The sequence below is a fragment of the Rutidosis leptorrhynchoides genome, chromosome 3 (genome assembly GCF_046630445.1).
Source record: "Rutidosis leptorrhynchoides isolate AG116_Rl617_1_P2 chromosome 3, CSIRO_AGI_Rlap_v1, whole genome shotgun sequence".
NCBI lineage: Eukaryota > Viridiplantae > Streptophyta > Magnoliopsida > Asterales > Asteraceae > Rutidosis > Rutidosis leptorrhynchoides.
In genome coordinates this window covers 176,084,214-176,108,725 of record NC_092335.1, presented here as the reverse complement: position 1 = coordinate 176,108,725, position 24,512 = coordinate 176,084,214, and the positions used below count along the sequence as shown (strand labels likewise).

Here is a 24,512-nt window from a genome sequence, read left to right as displayed (position 1 = left end):
ACAGTTAACAGAGTTAGTGAATTGAACTATCATTGCTCCACTTGAGAAACACAATGACTATCCACACTCAAAACTGATACTTTGGTTACGCATGCAATATACTACAAACCACATGGACTATCAGCACAAATTTCTCTAAATAAATAGATTACAGATTATTATAGATTATAGATAAGATATATAGATAATATATATAGATAATATCTCTTTATATTATAATAACAAAACTAAAAATAGATCATCTAAAATTCTAGCTATTAATCATAGCCTTCCATTTTCATTAATATCCTGATCTAAACCATTCAAATTTTTTAATCAACATGACCTAATCACTTCTTGTGACTAAAACACGGGATGCAGGCAAGAAAATATGGGTTCTTTACATATTCATTCATTCACTCACGTTCAAACTACATGGAAAAACCCTAATTTTCTCCCAAAAAATGTATAACCGGCTCTTCTAATCCATTCAAATTATCAATCGATATTGAGTAATAATCAATATATTCAAATCATGGGATTACACGAGTCTATTCATTACGAAGAATATGAAATCGAAAATCGAAATCGATAAGTGGTACGTTTAATTTTAAATATGTTGTTAATCTTTGATTCTGGATTCCATGTTAATTTTTGATTCTAAATAGTTTGTTACTATTTCATCTGAATGTCATTTGGATTTGTATTATAATTTTGATTTTGATTTTGTAGATTATTTATATTTGAGTTTGAGTTTTTTTATTTATTTATTTACGAAATATAGAGTTGCTGGATGATTTTGAATTTGGGGAATAACAATGTCTGATGTTGTTAAAGACAAAGGGGAAGAATATGATAGGTAAGTGCTCATTTTCGATTTTCAGCTTTTTCCTTTTTTCACTCATTTTATGTTAAAAGGAAGATCTATATCTATATCTAATTTAATAACAAAATTTCAGAAGCTAATATGTGCTTGATCAACAGTTTCAGGTCGAAGGGGAAACTGGTACCTGCGGTGATTTAATTCTACAAAACCTTTTTAATTGAACTCAAAGGTAATAGCACATAATGATATTTAAGGTTAATTTGTTGAAAAGTTTTGATTTTAGTCTTGTATGCTATATAATTAAGTAACTTTTAGATTTGGGTTTTAGGCTTTCTGGTGTATACCCGTATAACTGAAAACTTTGAAATTGAAGTTTGGGTTTCAATATTGAAAACAAAATAAAACAAGTACTCACAAAACCGTTTGTTCTTATATTCATCTCAAAGGATTGAAATTTAGCTATACACTTCGAGTTCAATTTATGTTAAAATTTTAAACTAACTTTATATTCGAAATTTGATTGGCTCATGATAATCATTGTATTTATGTTGTTAAATGTTTGCTTATCTTTCTAAGATAGTGACTAGTGTTGTATCTTTATCGTGCAAAATTCATTGGAGGAATGTCCCACTTTTCATCGAGATCACATCGTTGAGCCTTTCATGTAAGTTCAACTAACTCTTGCGTTTGTAGATTTTTTCACAACGTCCAGTATTGTATTTATAATATTTAATAATGTTTCTTATGTAACAGAGCATTGTCATATATGTTGGAGATACAACACAATTGTCGTATAGTTTCTTGTGGTTTATTTATTCATCTTAGTTCCGACCACTCACCAATTTAAATCTTATATTATTATTTAAAATTAACCCATATTTTGGGGAAATGAGTAAGTGAAATGTGTTTCGGCAATAAAAGTAAATGCGGGAACAGAACATGATGCAGACCTAGGTCCAGATATTAGAAAACAAGCAGGTACCATAAAAATGCAAGAATCATTTACATTCCTAACCATATGTGTGAACTGTCATATATTGATGGAAGAGATGTTGTGAATATTTCAAGGTCCCTTGAAATAATTAGATTAAATACTTTATTCCATTATATTTAAATCCTGTGAGCACTATTTCTCCAACTTTAGGCAGGCCTCAGATTGTTATTTTAAGGAACTTGTAATGATTTTCGAGACTCGAGTAAACCATGCACAAGGTAAATATCAGATATCGAATGCTTCGTTATTATTTATAACTTATACAGAATCCTAGAGAAAGAACCATGAGAAAGTCCCAACTTCACTTATGAATATTCTCCGAGAGAAAGAACCTTTTAACTGTTAAATACGAAGAGCTAAGCATTCATAATTTATTTTGTCATTTCATCATCCTTCATCACCTCCATCTTCATCTTCTATCAAATATCATAACCCTAAGTATTCATCTTTAATAACACCTACATAGGCTTTCTTATATGACCTATTATAGGTTTGTATCATTACTCTATGTATTTGTTTATATGTATTAAAATATATTTGAGCATCTTTTGTTATTGGTGCAGGGACTTTTCTTAGGCATCCCCTTTTCTGCAAAAACATTCCCAGGTTTATTGCAGGCACATATCATTTTTGGTGTTTGTGGTTGTTTTCGTATCAAATCTTGACTTGCCATGGAGTTACAAGGACTTTTTATGTTCACGATGGACAGAGCCCATATGCATTGGAATTCATGCTTTTAGTGAAACATCTAAGCTACTGATGTATTGATTAAAGGACCGGAAAATTTGCTAATTACCCGAAGTTGAAGTAGTTATATTATTGTTTTTCGACCTCAATTTTTGCTCGGACACGAGGGCTAGACCACAGGTGTAGTATATTAACGTTTCCACTCATTACCAAAAGGGTTGTTATTTGTTAGACGTGGAAAATGGGCGGGTTGTTATGTGTAGTTTGATTGTTTTAATATTTGCTACTTATGACTGTTAAATACCAATGGTTTCAGTACTTTGATTTTGATTATTATGTTTCAGAGTATAATTTTGCAATTTAGAATAGAGTATGCTAATCAATCTTACAGATTATACGATGCATGAGATGCAACATACAATTGTTCAACGCATGAATCCTATTCTATCTAAGTTTCTAATGCAACACAATGCAACAATGTTTATATTGAAGTGGTATTCTATAATGATTTTTTTAATTATGACAAAATTTAACATATGACAAGGTATAAACCTATTTAAATTTCATGAAATAATTGTTGACATAATGAAGCTTTATCTTTAGCTATAACACATTAAAAAAAACAGTTGCTAGCCATTAGTTGTGAAGCATTTGCCATCATTTATAGATTTCCGAGTTTGATATATTCTCATCCATTAGACCCATTTTTGCAGCCTACTGATGTGTTAGTACACAAAATCACGGTTGCTAGCTTTTTTATTATTCTGCTGTCATCAAGAAACAACAAAAAATAGAAGTTAAATGTTATATCTTTAACGTTATTTGATAACTTACACATGTGAATTACTTATTTCATGCGACTTTTAACAACTTTTTTGGTTTTTATTTGCTGCAGACAAATAAATTATGCGTTGTTGCCTTGAAGCAGATCTAAAGTATACTAATAATAAAGCAAATGGCTTTTGCTATCTTTATTTCATCAACACGTTAAGAGATTAGAATCATGGAGTATGTTGTGAGAAACTCGACTTAAAAATAAACTACAAAGTTTCGCTTTTTGTTATATTATGGTTTACAACTTTGTGTTATTTCGTTTATGCATATTAATATACCATAATCAGCATAACAACTACTATATAAAATTCTATTAATGGGACAAATAAAATTTGATTTAACCCTTAAAAAAATCCCTCGAATTCGCGGGTCTTAAGCTAGTAGATAGATATAATATGAGTATATAGTATATCAACTTGAAACTAAACATTTGATATCACAATTAAATACAAATTATCATAGTAATAAAGAATGTACGCTAGCACATAAAATATAAACAAGTAAAAATATATGAGCCAACTATCGTTCACTCACTTTCGCCATATGCACCTTAAATTCAGCCTCACAAGAAGTTGGTGCGTATACGAATCACTATAGATAATGCTCTTATAACTATGAATATTAGCACCATTAGAATTAACATCTCCAATAAAATTAATAAAGACTAGACACACACACGCACAAATGGTGTTAGTAAACTAGTAAGGTGTAATCTCGACCCAAGTGTAGAATTAAACTATATAAACTGATTTACAGTCTTAAATTATTTTGATCATGACCATGACTAGAAGTGCATTCTAACTTGGAACATGATTTTCTCATGTGACAAGACTCGTTAATATTAGAGTCCTGAATTCTTTCAAATGGTGAGTGGGAATATCCCTATTGGTATTATTAAATAGTAACAAGTGTAATTATACCACTACTATAAAAGGCAAAAGAGTTATAACCCTACTAGAAAGTAGAATAGTGATATAGGTAGCAATGTTCATCGGTTTATTTAGTTTGGTTTCCTCGCTTTTGAAAATTTTGCGACCAAAACTTAACCGAAAATTGAATTCAACTTCAATACTGAAATTGAAACCAAATTAAAAATTTTGAACTATGGTGTTTATAATATGCTAGTTTGGAAATTTATTGTGATGTGTTGTGAATGCACGTTTATCTAGTCTCACGTTTATGTTATGTTGGATGAATGTGTTTTCTGATTCAGTCTTTTTCAATCTAATACAACATGTCTGAAGCTCGGAGATCTAGTTCTGCCACTGCTTTAGCATCTGGTGGTGAACCTCAAGTGCCACTATCCAAGTTTCTGTCGGGTATTGAAGCAAGTGAAGAAACCAATCTACTTGATTGTCTAGATGAAGGTGGAACTAATGCAACAGACTTCAAGGGTATCATTCAATTCTTGAAAAGATCTAGAATTTATAAAGCTATCTCTACTCCATGTACTGCCTACTACTCTCATCAAAGTGAATTTTGGGCTCATGCTACTATCGATAATGAAGATGGTAAGAAGATAATTAAAAGCAACGTTTTTAGAACAGATGTCAAAGTTTCTGCCCAAATTTTTCGAGAGAATATTGGGTTTGTTGATAGAGATGACATGTCATTCAGCTGAAGAAAACTAAGGTGAGAGGGTGTATTCTTAGGTGCGGTTACTCCGGTGATATTGAGAAAGGGGGAGTTAAGAGAACTCGATTCAGTCATCGGTACTGTTATTTGACCTTTTGTAACAACCCTGTTTTTTCCGTTAGTTTTCGTTAAATTGTTAACGATCGTTACTTGAATTCTATGTGATATATATACATATATAATATGAATTCATATGTGTTCCATTATGGACATACTAGATTAATATGTACTACATATTCCATCATTATATGCTTCGAATTGGAAGTACTTAAAAAATACAAGAAAAACGTACGGTTCGTGAAAATCTGGAAAACATTTTTTTAAGACAACGCAACGCACGATAATTAATTTTTAATAACTAATTTATATAATTATTAATTTTTAGAATTCTTTTATTTATATAGATTTTTCTAATTAATAACTCGAGAAATTCGTTAAACGCTCGGTTAACGTTCCGATTTTCGATTTCGGTTAACGACATCTAACGGGCTACACAATAGAAGTACTAATCAGCTAAAATAAGCCCAAGGAACATCCCTCATGGGCCATTCGGCCGAACCATTTAGTGGGCACCCTTTTAATTAAAATTTTAGGTCATTATTGATAATAACCTAAACTTAAACTTAGTTAATTCTCCACTTTTACAAAACAAAAAATAAATTTAATCATTCCCTGCTCCTTGTATTGCAATCGAACAACAACCCCAGGCACCCCTAACAATCGATCACTTCTCCCTCCCTCTCACCCTCAAAAATTGCTTGATTGCTTGCTTGATTTTGGGATTAATAGTTCACCTCCTACTCCCCTACATATTGGTATAACTAATTGATTGATATAGGGTATAACTTTTCAAATCCAAGATTTTATTTTAGATTTTTATATGTATTGATAGTGTAAATTAGTCTAATGCTCGAGTTTAATCATGTATATATGATTCTGGGTATTAATTGCAACGTTTGGTGTATATTGTTAAAAACCCGAATTTAAATTGCACGTTTTTGATATGTTTGAGTTATGATCGGTAGGTAGTAAGTGCATAGTTGTGCTTCTATCAAAAAGTTATTAACTTTTCATTAAGTTTTCGTCAAAATCTATCGAACGAGTCAAAAGATATGGCCAAATCACGTTTACCTTTTTTCAATCATATTTTTATAGAATTCTAGGTTGTTTTTTGTATCACCTCGGGATGCGTGCGATCCCACATCAGTTTTCTCGGTTCACGGTTGAGTAGCCTCGAAAAAATAATAAGTTTAGGCTTTTTAAACGCGTCATTTGCATATTTCTTGAGTTAGATATGAGCTTTTACAGTTTTATAAAACCATATTATTATTAATAAAGCTGGTAGAAAGTTATGAGGAATGTGGAAATCGTATCGGTTTTCATGGTCGTTCAACTTTGAGTTAGCTTTTGAAATAACTTATGCATCATTTTTGTGACAAATAGAAGCTTTCGGCTCTACTCGTTCGCCAATCTGAGTTTCGAGGATTTTTCTAAAAATCAACAAATTGGATCACTTGGTCATGTATGCATACTTTCCGGAAAGTTGATTGCAAATCCTTAAAATGTCAAAACCACGTCAGTCATTACGAGTGCGTAGGTTGAGTTAGCTTGTGAAACTTTTTGTGTAGTATCTTTGGTGTAATTGGAAACTCTTGGCTATGGTAGTTTGTCAAACGGAGTCCAATTGATTTTTCTAAAAATGGCGGAAGTGTGCATTTTGGTCATTTTGCAACTTTTTGAGTTTTACATATTTTTGAGTAGTTCAACTAAACAAAACTCAAACTAGGACAATACAAGTATATAATAAACATGTATGTGTTTTAAAAGTCATTTTTGGGTCGTGTTGACTTTAGTTGACCATCGGTTGACTTGTGTTGACTTTTACTGAATTTGTGAGTCGGACTCGAGCAATAGGATTTGTTTACACTATGACCTGACTGTGTTGACAGACACTTGTTGGCTTATATATGTTCTCCAGGTTGAGTACACAGCGAAGGTCTCAATACTTACTATTCACGTTTGGTGTTTGCTTGCTATGCTAAAAGGTGAGTTCACGGTCCCATTTTAAACTGATACTTTTGGGATGAGAATACATGCAACGTTTAAATTACTTCACAATGTAAAATGAGTACACTGACTTTTATATACATGAGTTACTACGCATAAATCACATAGCTCGAATATATTAATTATGCGCGAATCATAAAGATAGATCTATCGGGTTGACAACCCCACACTACAATAACTTATGTGTTTATTAGTTTGTGTACGATATACTTGCGTAAGTGTGCACTATTGTTGGGTAAACGGAAATCATGTAGGATACTATGTGTTAAGCTTCTTATGTCGGATGCTCATAATGTATATAAAATTTTACAAATGCTTTTACTATGAAATCTCGTGGTCTATATTATGTTTACAAATGATTAGACATGTGAATTCACCAAATTTTCGTTGACCTTTAGCATGTCTATTCTCAAGTACTTACCTACTTTCTTCCTCTGTCGCTTTAGAGGTTCCATATGCATGGCTGGCGATCTAGTTCTTTAAAAAAACACTTTATTTTATTCACAATGATTTTAAACTATTGTTATTAATAAGTGTACCATATTACTTTTAAATTATTATTTATTACGGGAACTTTCTTTATTTGGAAACTTTGTGATAATAAATGTGAATATTTTGGAAAACGTCTCATATATAGGGCTTAACCGTCATATTGTGGGACTTATTGGTAACATTTTGTCAAATGGAATTTAACGGGGTGTTTTAGTTGGTATCAGAGCTAATGGTAGTAGGGATCTAGGAATTGCATTAGTGTGTCTGACCGACTCGTTAGGACGCATTAGTGAGTATAGACTACAACCTGACTGTTAGTCATTATGTGATTTTCTTACATTACTACGTGTGTGTGTGTGTGTGTGTGTGTGTGTGTGTGTGTATATATATATATATATATATATATATATATATATATATATATATATATATATATATATATATATATATATATATATATATTGCATGTGTACTAACCTGGTATGTATCTTGAGTGTTAGATGCTTGCCTTTAATCCTATTATCATAAGCAATTATGATTCCGATACTGAGGAGACTGTTCGGCCACTGGGTGTTCAGGCACCCAACACTGAAAAGGAGGTTATTGTTGAGCCCGCGAAGGAGTCTGAGCCCTCCAAGGAGGAAACTGATGGGGAAGATGAAGAGGAACCAGAGGAGGATCTGAAGGAAGAGACCGTGCCCGAGGAGCCTACCCCGGTGCAACCTAGCACTTTGGGTAAGAGGACTTGTTTCTCAGGTACTCACTGTATTACTTTTAAATTATTATTTCTTACGGTAACTTTCTTTTTAGGGAAACTTTGTGATAATAAATGTGAATATTTTGGAAAACGTCTCTTATAGAGGGTGTAATCGTTACGTTGTATGGGACATATTGGTAACATTTCGTCAAATGAAATTTGGCAGGATGTTTCACCCTTGTCCTACTTCGTTGTTTGAGTCCACAAAAGGGTGGTTTTGATGAAATAAATGAGATATTTCAAGGAATGTTTGCAGCTTTAGTGTTACATGTTGATTTTAACTTCACATAAGTGATATTTAATGATATGTAGAAAAATGTTAAGCAGAAGAGTCATCTTGTGTATGCTCAATTCCTAACAGTCATCATAGACAGTCAAGCTTCGGGGTTAACGAAAACAAAGAAATATGTGATTGATTTAAAGCACATGAACGACTCTACATTAAACAGAATCAAGCAAAAGAAAGGGGGAATTCTAGTTGAACCTCCTAGAGATCCCTCACAATCTCACTAGGGATGAGTTGGACACTTTGGTGCATCTAGAGCAAGAAGCAAGTGTATCTGCTGACGCATCGTGCACTAGTCATCAATTGGATGAATCAGTAGATGAGGAGGCCCCCGAGGGTTTCCGTGATGATGAATTTGATGATGTTACTTTTGAAGATACGATAGCGGAAGATTATCCTACTTATCAAAATGCTAATAATGAAGATCTTCCGAGTTTTGTCGAATACTTTGAAATGGATGTGGAATTGTTAGACAGTAGGTGTGAAGAGAAAGAAAAGTTCAGAGTTTTACCGGGTGGGTTTTTTCCGGTAAGATTGAATAAGAAAAGGTTGATGTTTTGGAAGATGAGTGGAAGATTTTGTGGATAATTAAGAAATATTGTAAGGAACCAAAGTTGGAGCCTAAGTATTTGAAGTTAAATCTGAAAGGCTCACAAGCAGCTAAAGGGAGAATATTAGCTTGGCCATATATTGAGTAATACAACATGTATGTGATCAAGAAAGAGTTTGGTGTTGAATACATCAAACATTTTCATAAATTTAAGTCACTTCTTTATTTGTGCTCATGCAAATTGCCAGGCTAATAATGTTATATTGTGATTATAATGGTTTATCTGGTTTACTTCAGAAAAGAATCAAGATTGTCTTTAAATCCAAAAACTAGAAAGGGTTTGTTTGGTTTACTTCAGAAAAGAATCATGATGTTTAATGTTTAAGCAATAGTTAAATGATCACAGTCGACCGACTAACATAGTCGGTCGATCGACTGAAAGACATAGTTGACCTACTGTGTCTGCAGATAATATAAATAGAGATGTCGGGTAACTTTGAAAGGTTATTCAACCTACACATACCCTAGCCGTATGTTTTCGTTTGTAAGTCGATTCTAAGCCTACCCAACACGAATACCAACTCTAAATGTCGATCTAATATCTTGTAGGTTTGATTATTCGATCTCAAAGGTTAAGTTTATTATATTAAAACTTGTCCTAGTGTTTCCTGCCTATAGATCGAGTCTACGTTTGATCTAAGATCCGTTATAGAATTTACAAAATTTAGTAGCATATAACTCATGACCATGCATATATATAGTTTCAATAATTAATTCGTCATATATATCTTGCATTAACTCATTATATAGATATCATACTAAGTTCAATATATTTCATTAATGGACGTTTCAAAGATTAAAGCTCAAAGAGAATAGGCTAAAGACACTTAGCTTTTTCTTTCGAACGACGGATTTTATTTAAAAAACTAGCAAGGAGCTAGAAATTACAAAGGATTATAGTACCAAGAATTACGAATAGGAGCTACTTTAGACCTAGACCTTAACCATAATAAAGCCATTAGTCTAATGTTATCATATAAATCCGAAACTTTGATTTCATTGTTGCTATGCATAATATCGTTACGCGAGCGCCAAATCCACCAAAGAGTGCAAATATCGTTACGCAAGCTAAAGACACTTAGCTTGATTTTAAACAAAGCAATTAAATGTACATTCACTTCAATTCATATATATTGATACACAAATTCACTTGAATCTACTAAGTATTCAACGTAACCTTCTTTTTATTGCATTAGACATAAGATTAAGGTAATTTTACAAGGAAGTTTAAGAAATAATTTAATATAATAAGAATCCAGTTGTTGTCCTTCAGTTTATTTGTCTAAGTATTGCACTTAAAAAGTTATATTATATGGTATATGTCCAATTAAATATTTATTTTATTTTACATAATAATGGTGATCATATAAATTAAAACATTACCATATTAACTACTAGACAAAATTAATGAATAGTACTAAGGGCATTTTCGTTCTTACACCTTTTTTTTTTCATCTTTATTTTATTTTCCAAAAAACCCCACACTTTTTTCAAAAATTAAAATCGACCCCCCAAACAGGGGGTAAAGTGTCAAATACTTATTTTCATACAAAATTTTAAATAAACTTCACCCAAATATTCAACGGGTCATATCTTCACGCTCGCAACGAGTTAAATTTTTCCGGCACCATCGTTAAACTCGAAATAATTTTAAGAACACAATGTCACTAACTATGCACAAAACCGACGCTTTTTAAAAAACGCTAAATATTTGAGGTACTTTTTATACACGTTGATTTTGCGTTAAATTTTTAAAAGTCAACAATTCCATAACGAAACGCGGAGATGCACATGTATTATTAATTTAAAATAACATTTAAAACTTTCACGGATTATACCTTTTAGTTCGACTCGAGTTGCGCTTCAACGACATCATCGTTAGCCACGAAATAATTTTACAAACTAAACGCAATGAAATATATTGAAAAACGAACTCCCGGCGCGAAGCGAGGGTTCATAAACTAGTTATATGCCAACAGAATATATATTTTCATACATTAACCAACAAAAATAAATTCTCAAACATATGAATGTTGATATGCTATTTCAATGGAATTATATATTTATGTACACTTTGTAAAGTCAATGGAAGTATTGAAGGCAAACAAAGTTATGTTGTTTTATGTGATGTTGTGTATATGAGAATGAAGTTTTTTTTTTTTTTTTTTTTTTTTTTTTTTTTTTTTTTTTTTTAACTAAATGATGTGAATTAGATGTATAGTCATGGTAAAGATTAAGTGTTAGTACTATTTGATAAACAAATGTCAATGTAGAAATGGAAATATTATTTGAGTTTATTTCGTATTGAAAACAAATATATTTTGGAAATGAAGCATTCGACTTGATTCAATCAAAATTTAAAACACAAAACCGTGCATCGTACGGGTTTTGCCCACTAGTTGATAGATATTAATGTGAGCAAAGTAGCAAAACGCCTTGTATTATTAAAATATTAAAAGAATATAATCCGGGTGTAATTAGACAAACATCAACGTCATATCGTAGAAGGAGAATGATCATGAGATATAATGTGCTTGTAGTCTCATAATGCACTATGTTTGGTAAGAATGAGGTATACCTTGTAAGGGACTCAAAAATGTTCTTACACAATCCGATACGGGATGGGGTATTACATGTGATGAATTGATCTGGTGGAAAATCGAAAGCGATATTAGTGGGACTAATCGAGATGAGATGTATTGGGTTAGTGACTGTAACTGTCATAGGTTGCACTAGAGACGCCTGGCAACATTATGTTATCCTTTCTCGTATGCAAAACAAGAATATCATCTAAATTTTTATTGTGGGGCTCACGATTTGCAATAGCTTGATTTCAAGGATTTGTCCCACCTGTCTTTTCTCGGACTGTATATTCCTCGTTGATCAATATGGCGAAAAATTGCGTGCATACCACAATATTGAAGGATTTGCAATATTTTTAGAGGAGATATAGAGGAGGGAGATCAACTTGGGGATACTATTTTTGGAGAATAAATAACGAATAACATTTCTTTGTGATGTTGCTTAAATCATTTATGCATATTACATTTCTTTGTGATGTAGCTTTCGTTGATTCATACGGTAGCACGGATTCATAAGTGAATTTTTCTTAAAATTACGGAGTACTAATTGATACTCCGTATTAACCAAATTAAGACATCAACATGTTACATTAACTGAATGATTGAACCATAAACCATCAAACTATTATTTAATCATTCCACTTTTAATGAAAAAAATAATTTAAACGAGGATTCTACTAAAAGATACGGAGTAATCTTTTATCTCGATTTCCTATTTTAAGTAATCTAAGTTTATTTTACGTTTAAATGATTGTTTTATCAAATGTTAACTTCGTTAAAAAATTAACGATACGTCATTTTTTTTTATATAAGTCATATGCAAGCCTGATCATTGATACTTATATGAGGATAACAAACATATGCAAGCCTGATAATTGACACATACGTGTGCAGTAATTTTCGACGATCATAGTACGAACATAATGAAAATTAAGTAAATATCCAATTCGTAAGAATCATCATTCACGAGGTCATCCATATCCTCATATAAGTAGGGTTCCAGCGGGTCGTGAGCGGGGATCCATTACATCCGTCATCCGCACCCGCGGATTTTTTGATGATCCATTAGCCCGCGAATCTTGATTATCGGATTTATTTTTAGATCCATCCCTTACCCACGGATATTCACGGGTCGCAGATTTACCCGCGAATCTTATTCATGACGTATATGTAAATTAAAGTATTAAAAAATAAATATCATTATATAATTCAAAGTGACATGAATAACAACATCCAATTATATATTCATGTTTATAATATAATAAATTGGGAAAACATATATTTATTATATGTTTTTTGTTAATATATGCGAAGCTACAATGTTTAAAATTAACAACAAAATTTAGTTGCTGAAACTAATCACACAGGAGGTTGATGAATTACTAAAGTGATTGGTAAAAATTAGATTTATTAAGATAGTCTAATAAACGAAACAAAGAACTGCATGCTTTGATTATATAATACATGTAATGTGTAGTTGTGTGATACTCTAGTAACTAAAAAGTCCGATACTAAAATGATATGAGGAATGTAGAAAGTTATAATAAGTATTACCTATTGGCCATTTATTCAAGGTGGTGATTTCCACCCATTTAGAATGGGTATATCTGTAGATTATTCAAACAGGTATTACGGATTTTCCCCGCAATGGATCTATTACATCCATCACCCACCCGCGACCCGTCAACGGGTACATGATTACATCCATCGCCCACCCGCGGGTAAAGTTTTTTAATTTTATCCGCCCATCATGAACTCGCGTACCCGCAGATCTCGAATATTTTTAGATCCATTGCCATCCCTACATATAAGTGTCAATGATCAGGCTTGCATGATTTACTTAAATAATGGAGTATCGTTAATTTTTTGACGGAGTTATAACTTAAATAACGATACTCCTTTTTTTAATTAACATTTAATAAAACATTTTTTTAAACGTTAAAATAAATATAGATTATCTCTTCGTGATTAAGGGTAGTGTATGTCTGATAAAACATGATAATTGAACGTTAAATAATTATAAAATTCAAATTATTTAAAAGTTCTAATTTAAGATGATTCTGAATGACAATAACATTTTAATAATAATTATTACGAATGAATGCGATAAATGATACAAAACTAGTTGTGGAACCCTCGCTTCGCGCCGGGGGTTCGGTTTTCAATGTATTTTATTGCGTTTAGTTTGTAAAATTATTTCGTGGCTAACGATGATGTCGTTGAAGCGCAACTCGAGTCGAACTAAAAGCTATAACCCATCAAAGATTTAAATGTTATTTTAAATATCTCCGCGTTTCGCTATGAAATTGTTGACTTTTATAAATTTAACGCAATTAAGTCGTTATTTTGTAGAGAAAAATATAAGGAAAATAAAAAAATAAAACAATAAAAAAATAAAAAATTGTTATAACGGGTAGAGAAAAATATAAAGGAAAAAAAACTACAGTAAACGAACCGAAAAAAAAACAAAAAAAATTGCTACAGTACCGTTGCTACAGTGATTCCGTCGCTTTAGTAATTCCATTGCTACAGTGTTAACGTCTACAGTGATTCCGTTGCTACAGTAAAAAAAAGAAGGTAAAAAGACGAAATTGCCCCTAGTATTATTCATCATTTTTGTATAATAGTTAATATAGTACTAGTTATGGAGTCTGCGAGTGAAAAATCAACGTGTATGAAAAGTACCTCAAATATTTAGCATTTTTTAAAAAGTGTCCGTTTTGCGTATAGTTAGTGACATTGTGTTCATAAATTTATTTCGAGTTTAACGATGGTGTCGGAAAAATTTAACTCGTTGTGGGCGAGAAGATATGACCCGTTGAATATTTGAGTGAAGTTTATTTAAGATTTTTTTATGAAAATGTGTTTTGACACATTACCCCCTGTTTTGGGGGTCGATTTTAATTTTTGAACAAAGTTGGGGGGTGTTTGTGATGAATTGGAAATTGGTTAAAAGGGAAAAAAAGAGTGAAAATGTAACATCCCGCGTTTTTCCGTTAAATTTATTTTTAACACCGTCTTTTTTTTTTAAATAATATCTTTCGCTATTTAAATTCCCAATTTCCGTTGACTAACGTTTATAATATTCTCGTTATTTAATGATAACATCACTCGTCTACTCGAGCGTTTTTAAAATATTCGTTTGGTTAAATCCCGCACCCGCTTCTAAACTCGAGGGACTAAAATTGACACGGGGCAAACTAGTTGACTAGGTCAACTAGTCCACCCCAATCACCACCATTCAATCACCTCCACCTCTCTCTCTTTCTCTCTAGCAAGAACACACACACAAACACCCATTCCATTCATTCATCATCTAAATCCGGATTAGGGAGCTAGCAACCAAATAAATTACATATTCGTGATCCTCTCTTCATCCTCTTCATTTCGGTACCAACTTCATCTCATTTGGGTAACTTTCTAAAATCACTAGATTTTGTGTTCTTGATGTTTTTAACTTATAAAAGTGTTAATTAGTGTCTATGGCTCAAGTCTAACATGAATATATGATTTATATGCTCGATCTCGTTGTTTTAGTGTAACTAGCATGAACTTGAATTTTGGTGTGTTGTTCTTGAATTTTGGATGATCATATGTTGTTAGATGTTGAAAGTTGATGTTTTAATTGTGTTACTAGCATCACTAGCTTCAATTTGATGTGTAGGTTGCCTTAGAAAACTTCATGAACTTGATTATTGATTTTGAGATGTTTGACTAGGGTTTGATAGTTCTTGACATGAATTTTTGGATGCTTGAATGCCATGGAATGTTAATTATTAGTGTTTAGTTGTAATGTATGTTTCATTACCTTCAAAACGGCATATTATATGTGTGAATTGGTTTCCCGAAACTCAAATTGCATTTGAAGAACTTGAAACCTTAAAAATGAACGTTTAATGATCACTTGATGAGTTTTCGGCTATTATAAATGATGTTTTTGTTTGGTGAAACATGTTTAGTTGTGTTCCTTGTCAAAAGAGCTTTCCAACGGTATAAGATACGTCTTCTAGTTGTTTACGGTTTGAGTTTTGCGTTTGTTTGAAAATTGACCAAGCCTTGAACAAGTGAAACAGGCCTGGGACCAGGCCACGGCCATTGTCGCGGCGCGACAGGCCTGGCCGCGGCGCGGCATAAGCCGTGCCCAGCTCCTGTCTCCGGTGTCCATTTTATGAAAAATGTTTGGCACGTTCTAGACCTCCAATTCACATGCAATTTGTCCCAACATGATTATATATGAATAAAAACCTCAGAAAAATAGTTCGGAACCCGACCCGAACGTGTTGACTTTCGTTGACTTTGACCGACCAAAGTTTGACTTTTAATCAAACTTAACCAAATATTTGTGCAATCGTTCTAACATGTTTTTATACTTGTACCTTGCATGAAACATGACAATTTGATTCACATGCTATTATGATCGAGTCTTAACGAGCCATAGGACTAATTGAACATCTTTGACCTATCGTGTTTACCGTTATTGATACAACCTATTGTTTAGGTCAAGACTAGCATTGTTCTTTGCACACGTTTACTTGTTGAAGTACTTTACTACTCGTGCACTCAAGGTGAGATCATAGTCCCACTTTTACTCTTTTTGAACTTATATTGGGATGAGAAAACATAAACGATTCTTTTGAACTAAGTGAACACAAGAACGGGAAAACAAACATTCTACATACGAGTTTAGAACAAAAATCCTCAATTCGATTATCATTAGTTACACTTGCCGGGTGTAAGCGAGAACTTATGTTATATGGCCATATGGGTTGACAACCCTCATCTTTGACGGTTCGCTACCGTCTACGGATGAAATATATTTTCGAGAATCAGTGTTTGTTCTAGCACTAAGTGATGGGGTATACAATGGAAGGAATGTTAAGCTTTGATAATCGGGTGCTCGTGAAACAAACTTTTGGAATGTATTACTATTATTTCATTGATGCAAATCTTGTGGTTCACTTGTACTTACTTACTTAAACCTATGATTTCACCAACGTTTTCGTTGACAGATTTCTATGTTTTTCTCAGGTCTTGCACGATATGTGAAACATGCTTCCGCTTACTATTTGATACTTGCATCCGATGTCGAGTATACATGCATTTCATGGAGCTTCTTTTGACTTTACTTTAAACCGTGTCGCCTAGATTTCAATCGTACTTATAACGTTGTAACTTAACTTTTGGTTGAACAATTCTTGTAAACTTTGAAACAATCTTTATTTTGAAATGAAGGCGACATATTTTGGTCAAACGTTATCTTAAAGACTTATAATCAGGTAATGGGACCCACGTAGCCGACGCCGTCACTTGACGATTTGTCGGGGTCGCTACAAGTGGTATCAGAGCCTTGGTTGTAGGGATTTAGAGTTCATTTGTGTCCACCCCGAGTCATAGGGTACATAGGTGAATCTAGACTACAACCGGCATATAGACTGAAGTAGGAATTATTTGACTAATTGTGCATTTATACTCGAACTCTTCTATCATATCTAACTCGTATTCGATCTTGATCTTACATTGATAAATTTTGTTGATGCGCCACCTTGACTTTATGAAGTAACGTTAAATGCACATGAGAATCAGGGTAATATAATTTCCGGGATTATATTACGGTGATTCACATGGACGTTCCGACATTATGACGTAAAGAATTTAAGGCGAGTCAAGGAAAATTTTCTCTCTATCCTTATTCCATACTGTGGTTAGTATTGTTGAAAATACTAACCAACGATATTCTTGTGTCATGAAGGAACAATGGCTCACCAAGGTCAACACAACACTCCTCTTGAAACTCTTGAACAAGCTCTTCAACGAATGATAACCACCGCCGTGGGTACGGCCGTGGCCGATCACTTTTCTAACAACAACAATCATGGAGCCGGTAATTCAATCGAAAGTTGCTCCTACAAGAACTTCATGAAGTACAATCCTCCCACTTTCGATGGAACCGGGGGACCGGTTACTCTCACCCGATGGTTTGAACAAACAGAATCCGTTTTTAGCATAAGCGGTTGTCAGGACCAAGATAAGGTCAAGTTTTCCACCCTCACTCTTACCGGTATCGCTCTCTCATGGTGGAACACGTATGTACAATCAGTGGGTATCGATGAAGCCCTTACACTCTCTTGGACCGAATTAAGAGAAAGAATGATCACCGAATACTTCCCGCGCGATGAGACTCGAAGGCTCGAGCAAGGGCTAAGGAATTTAAGAACGGTCGGGAATGACCTCGGAGCTTATAATCAACGGTTTACCGAACTAGTCTCAATGTGTCCAAATCTCATGACTCCCGAATCCCTAAGAGTCGAACTTTACATGGATGGCCTCCCTAAGAGCATTCAACACGGGGTAATGGCATCCCAACCCACTAACCTACAAGAGGCTTTAACAAAGGCCCACCAAACTTTAGAAACGGTGAATGAAATGGAAGCACCGGTACGAATGGTCGAGAACCACCCGGGTAACAACAAAAGAAAATGGGAAGCCTCGCAACCAAGCAACCACAACAATAACAACATCTCCAAGAAGCCTTTCACCCCCGGCGGCAAGAAGGGGTATGCCGGAACCCTACCTCACTGTAACAAGTGTCGCAAACATCATTTTGGTGAATGTGGCAAACCATTTTGCGTCAAGTGTCAAAGAAGTGGCCATGTGGCCCATGTCTGTAAGGGTACCGTTACTGTCGCTCGAAGGGTGCCCAACGCACACAGGACGGGTGCATGCTTTGAGTGTGGCCAACTGGGTCATTTTAGGAGTGTGTGCCCAAAGAAGAAATCAACCCCAACGCACGCCATTGAACTTTCAACATCGACACCTAGGATGCCCGAGACGACGATGGACTAGTCACGGGTACGTTTCTTTACAACAAACCGTATACTTCATACTTGTTCGATTCGATTACCGCTAGACGTTTTACAACCAAGACTTTGACTTGTACTCATTACCTTCCATCTTTTTCCCTAGACACTACTTAGCCAATTTAAGTGACCAACGGAATATATTGTGTGCCTATAAATTTTATCGGAGGATATACGTTAAGAATTATGACTTGACACCTATAGAACTAAGGAGCTCAAAACCTATTCGTTAAGGAGAAAAATTTTTTTTTCTCTTTCTTTCCTACAATTATGTATGGATTTTTGTGAACTAAATAATTTTCGGTTGGAAACCGATACCCTCTTCCTCGTATCCATGACCTCATGATTATTTGTGTGGACCCCGTGTATTCCAAAACGAACTCCGTTCCGGTTATCATCAATTGGGGGTTGAGGGAGACGATGTCTCCTAAGCCATTTTTCCGAACTCGCAACGTTAGTTGTAAATCTCTCTTAGTACCGTTCGATTCACTTAGGACTCCGTCCGTATTCATGAACCTCCTAAACCACGTATGCAAACTTATCTAGACAAATCTGTTATCGTATTTATAAATGACACCTTAACCTATTCAAGTAAAGAAAGAAAAACGAACAACATCACCATCTTAAGCTCGAACTTTTGAGAAAAGAGCAACTTTATACCAAATTCTCCGAGTGAGAATTTCTGTTGAACGAAGTCCAATTTTCTAGACCATGATGTTAAAGGTCAAGGCATTACAATCAATCTCGAAATCAAGCCACATGTAATCAGGAAACTCTCCCAACTCAGACTTGTATTGGTAAAATCTTAGATCTCGTCTATTTTTACCTAAGATTCATTTCTGACTTTTCTCGTGTTACACGACTTTTAAACTCGTTAACTCACTAAGGAAAACTTTAAACCTCTTCATGTCTGAGCCTTGAACGTGATTCTTCACACCAACCTTCCTAGCTAAATTCGTATAGCACTAGATGGAACTCAAACATGGAAATATTTCTACTTGAACGCCGAAAGACATACTCTCTCGTCTCAAAAAAAAAAAAAAAAAAAAAAAAGAAATCAACATAACTAAAATTCGTTATTTTACACGAAGAATTCGAATACTAAATTGTGGATCCGATCAAACTTCTCGTCATCACGTACCACACTACATACCTCTGTTATTTCACCGTCACCGTCTGATATTACTGGAATTTAAGATAACACACAATCCAACGATACTTCACTCTTCTTTGACTTAACGCCCTTGTGAATTCTGATAATCGGCCAACTATTATTCAACCCCGAACTATACAACTACGTGTACTACCTCGTTTCTCTATCAGACTTCAACTTTTGACAACTAGAGGCACGTTATGGCAACCTCGAGATGCAAGCTCATCCTATTCTAAGTCCTCATTTCACTCCTATCTTTATCGCTCGCATTTCCGTTTAAAGAAACTCCTTGTAACATTTCTCCATGGATAGAGAAATTCATCATATTACATTAGTATTCGCCACGAGGGTGAATAGTCCTAACGAACATTTTTCGTACCCTAACTAACTTGTTCAAACGTATCTTAAGAGATTCTATACCGACACGGTGTATCTTTGTCAATTATTCCGTATCGAAATACTCGTTTCACTTCTAGTTTTACAAGAAACCTTGGAGACCGCGTTTAGACATGAGTACCGCGTACCATCCACAACCCGACGGACCGAACAAACATGCGATTTAAACCTTGGAAACCATAATACAAGTTTGTATTACCAACTTCAAATTTACTTGAGAAAAGTATTTTCCTTTAACCGAATCCTCGTACTACAATGATTTTCATTCAAGTTTTAACGTCACTCCTTTTGAAACCACATGTGACCGGAAACGTCATTCTCCCTTGTCGAACCAAGTAAACGATGATCAATTCACCGGGGCCGAGGTTATTCATGAGCAACCGAGAAAATTTATTCATATTCGGGTAAAACCCTACGCGACTCGTAATCACCAAGAGCTACGCCGATGTTCGACGTAAACATTTCAAATTCCACTTGGGAAACCGCGTCACGTTAAGAGTCGCACCTTGGAAAGGTGCAATCCGTTTCGGGAAACGTAGGAAGCTAAATCCGCGGTATTTTGATCCTCTAAATTCTTGGGGTGTTTTGGACCCGTCGCTAGCCGTTTAGACTTTTCCGACTCATTTTGGGTCTCCGTTTATCCTACATTCGATGTATCAACTCAAAGACGTGTTTTGCGAAACGAGAACTTGTTATCTCCTTTGATGAACTCACTATCGACGATAACCCTCACTTCCTAGGAGGACCGGTTGAAACCATAAATCGTGAAGCCAAACCTTAAAACAACATATGATCCCGACCGTCAAAATTCGTTGAAATACCCTAGAACGTACTTCTCCCTCATTCGTAGAATTGGCAACACAAAATTCGAGGAAGATTCAACAACTACTACTTCCAACTAAATTTCGGGACGAAATTTCTTTTGAGGTGTGGATAATGTAACATCCCGCGTTTTTCCGTTAAATTTATTTTTAACACCGTCTTTTTTTTTTAAATAATATCTTTCGCTATTTAAATTCCCAATTTCCGTTGACTAACGTTTATAATATTCTCGTTATTTAATGATAACATCACTCGTCTACTCGAGCGTTTTTAAAATATTCGTTTGGTTAAATCCCGCACCCGCTTCTAAACTCGAGGGACTAAAATTGACACGGGGCAAACTAGTTGACTAGGTCAACTAGTCCACCCCAATCACCACCATTCAATCACCTCCACCTCTCTCTCTTTCTCTCTAGCAAGAACACACACACAAACACCCATTCCATTCATTCATCATCTAAATCCGGATTAGGGAGCTAGCAACCAAATAAATTACATATTCGTGATCCTCTCTTCATCCTCTTCATTTCGGTACCAACTTCATCTCATTTGGGTAACTTTCTAAAATCACTAGATTTTGTGTTCTTGATGTTTTTAACTTATAAAAGTGTTAATTAGTGTCTATGGCTCAAGTCTAACATGAATATATGATTTATATGCTCGATCTCGTTGTTTTAGTGTAACTAGCATGAACTTGAATTTTGGTGTGTTGTTCTTGAATTTTGGATGATCATATGTTGTTAGATGTTGAAAGTTGATGTTTTAATTGTGTTACTAGCATCACTAGCTTCAATTTGATGTGTAGGTTGCCTTAGAAAACTTCATGAACTTGATTATTGATTTTGAGATGTTTGACTAGGGTTTGATAGTTCTTGACATGAATTTTTGGATGCTTGAATGCCATGGAATGTTAATTATTAGTGTTTAGTTGTAATGTATGTTTCATTACCTTCAAAACGGCATATTATATGTGTGAATTGGTTTCCCGAAACTCAAATTGCATTTGAAGAACTTGAAACCTTAAAAATGAACGTTTAATGATCACTTGATGAGTTTTCGGCTATTATAAATGATGTTTTTGTTTGGTGAAACATGTTTAGTTGTGTTCCTTGTCAAAAGAGCTTTCCAACGGTATAAGATACGTCTTCTAGTTGTTTACGGTTTGAGTTTTGCGTTTGTTTGAAAATTGACCAAGCCTTGAACAAGTGAAACAGGCCTGGGACCAGGCCACGGCCATTGTCGCGGCGCGACAGGCCTGGCCGCGGCGCGGCATAAGCCGTGCCCAGCTCCTGTCTCCGGTGTCCATTTTATGAAAAATGTTTGGCACGTTCTAGACCTCCAATTCACATGCAATTTGTCCCAACATGATTATATATGAATAAAAACCTCAGAAAAATAGTTCGGAACCCGACCCGAACGTGTTGACTTTCGTTGACTTTGACCGACCAAAGTTTGACTTTTAATCAAACTTAACCAAATATTTGTGCAATCGTTCTAACATGTTTTTATACTTGTACCTTGCATGAAACATGACAATTTGATTCACATGCTATTATGATCGAGTCTTAACGAGCCATAGGACTAATTGAACATCTTTGACCTATCGTGTTTACCGTTATTGATACAACCTATTGTTTAGGTCAAGACTAGCATTGTTCTTTGCACACGTTTACTTGTTGAAGTACTTTACTACTCGTGCACTCAAGGTGAGATCATAGTCCCACTTTTACTCTTTTTGAACTTATATTGGGATGAGAAAACATAAACGATTCTTTTGAACTAAGTGAACACAAGAACGGGAAAACAAACATTCTACATACGAGTTTAGAACAAAAATCCTCAATTCGATTATCATTAGTTACACTTGCCGGGTGTAAGCGAGAACTTATGTTATATGGCCATATGGGTTGACAACCCTCATCTTTGACGGTTCGCTACCGTCTACGGATGAAATATATTTTCGAGAATCAGTGTTTGTTCTAGCACTAAGTGATGGGGTATACAATGGAAGGAATGTTAAGCTTTGATAATCGGGTGCTCGTGAAACAAACTTTTGGAATGTATTACTATTATTTCATTGATGCAAATCTTGTGGTTCACTTGTACTTACTTACTTAAACCTATGATTTCACCAACGTTTTCGTTGACAGATTTCTATGTTTTTCTCAGGTCTTGCACGATATGTGAAACATGCTTCCGCTTACTATTTGATACTTGCATCCGATGTCGAGTATACATGCATTTCATGGAGCGTCTTTTGACTTTACTTTAAACCGTGTCGCCTAGATTTCAATCGTACTTATAACGTTGTAACTTAACTTTTGGTTGAACAATTCTTGTAAACTTTGAAACAATCTTTATTTTGAAATGAAGGCGACATATTTTGGTCAAACGTTATCTTAAAGACTTATAATCAGGTAATGGGACCCACGTAGCCGACGCCGTCACTTGACGATTTGTCGGGGTCGCTACAGAAAAGTCCAAAATACCCTTGATACTATTCATCATTTTTGTCTAATAGTTAATATAGTAATTACTATATGAATAAATAAAGTATCTAATTGTTTGATAAGTGTTATTGTCACTTCATAATTTAAGTGGGGTTTAAAAAAAAATAGTTGTCTTTGATAGTTAGAAACTAACTAGTGTTCGAACTCTCGCTTCGCGCCGGGGGTTCGGTTTTTAATGTATTTTATTGCGTTTAGTTTGTAAAAATTTTTTGTGGCTAACAATGATGTTGTTGAAGCGTAACTCGAGTCGAACTAAAAGGTATAACCCGTGAAAGATTTAAATGTTATTTAAAATTAACAACATATGTGCATCTCCGCGTTTCGCTATGGAGTTGTCGACTTTTAAAAATTTAACGGGGAATTAACGTGTATGAAATGTACTCCAAATATTTAGCGTTTTTTAAAAAGCGCCCGTTTTGCGTATAGCTAGTGACATTGTGTTCCTAAAATTATTTCGAGTTTAACGATGGTGGCGGAAAAATTTAACTCGTTGCGAGTGCGAAGATATGACCCGTTGAATATTTGAGTGGAGTTTGTTTAAGATTTTTTATGAGAATGATTAATTGACACTTTACCTCCCGGTTGGGGGTGGATTTGATTTTTTGGATAAAGTGTGGGGTGGTTTGTGGTTGAATTTGCAAAAAAAAAGAAAGCAAAAAGTCAAAAATACCACCGGGAACTATTCATTTCTCCTATGTTTTTTAGAATATAGTACAACAACAACAATACCCTATCCCACCTGTGTGGGGTATGGGGTCTTTTAGAATATAGGTATAATATAATTTTAATTGTGAATGGTTTACCACAAACTTTTTTTTTAATACCACAAACTTTTTCTATATTTAGGATCACTTATCATTTAGTTATTATAAACAAACCATTTAATGATAAATAATTTAACATGATCATTTTGTTATGAGAGTGTTTCCAACCATGACAACACTTTCTTTCTGACTGCCATATCAACATTTCCTTTCAAGAACTAATCATGGATTAAACAGTACTAATAGTAATATACTTCTTCA

General features: G+C 34.4%; 1 protein-coding gene and 1 long non-coding RNA gene across 5 annotated transcripts; both read left to right on the top strand.

Annotated features, from left to right (window-relative positions):
• Positions 1–365: 365 nt before the first annotated feature.
• On the top strand, positions 366–2,822 carry LOC139897040 (uncharacterized). Of its 3 annotated transcripts, XR_011776427.1 has the most exons (4): positions 366–577; positions 764–838; positions 964–1,469; positions 2,363–2,822. It is a non-coding gene; the product is annotated as an uncharacterized lncRNA (long non-coding RNA). The 3 variants fall into 3 exon arrangements; XR_011776428.1 differs by having other exon boundaries at positions 970–2,822; XR_011776426.1 differs by having other exon boundaries at positions 964–2,822.
• Positions 2,823–5,610: 2,788 nt separating this feature from the next.
• LOC139897038 (uncharacterized) lies at positions 5,611–9,426 on the top strand. Of its 2 annotated transcripts, none has more exons than XM_071879680.1 (4): positions 5,611–5,794; positions 6,934–7,000; positions 8,015–8,270; positions 8,584–9,426. In XM_071879680.1, the coding sequence occupies exons 3-4, from the start codon at positions 8,015–8,017 to the stop codon at positions 8,592–8,594; spliced, it is 267 nt and encodes an 88-aa protein (XP_071735781.1). In that variant the 5' UTR covers positions 5,611–5,794; positions 6,934–7,000; the 3' UTR covers positions 8,595–9,426. The 2 variants fall into 2 exon arrangements, with proteins under 2 accessions (XP_071735781.1, XP_071735780.1); XM_071879679.1 differs by having other exon boundaries at positions 8,438–9,426.
• The last annotated feature ends 15,086 nt before the right edge of the window (positions 9,427–24,512 follow it).

Coding starts and splice junctions, on each gene's coding strand:
- LOC139897038 (XM_071879679.1), top strand. CDS start 8,015: ATGCTTGCCTTTAATCCTATTATCATAAGCAATTATGATTCCGATACT. Junction 8,271..8,437: donor TAAGAGGACTTGTTTCTCAG/GTACTCACTGTA, acceptor GAAATTTGGCAG/GATGTTTCACCCTTGTCCTA.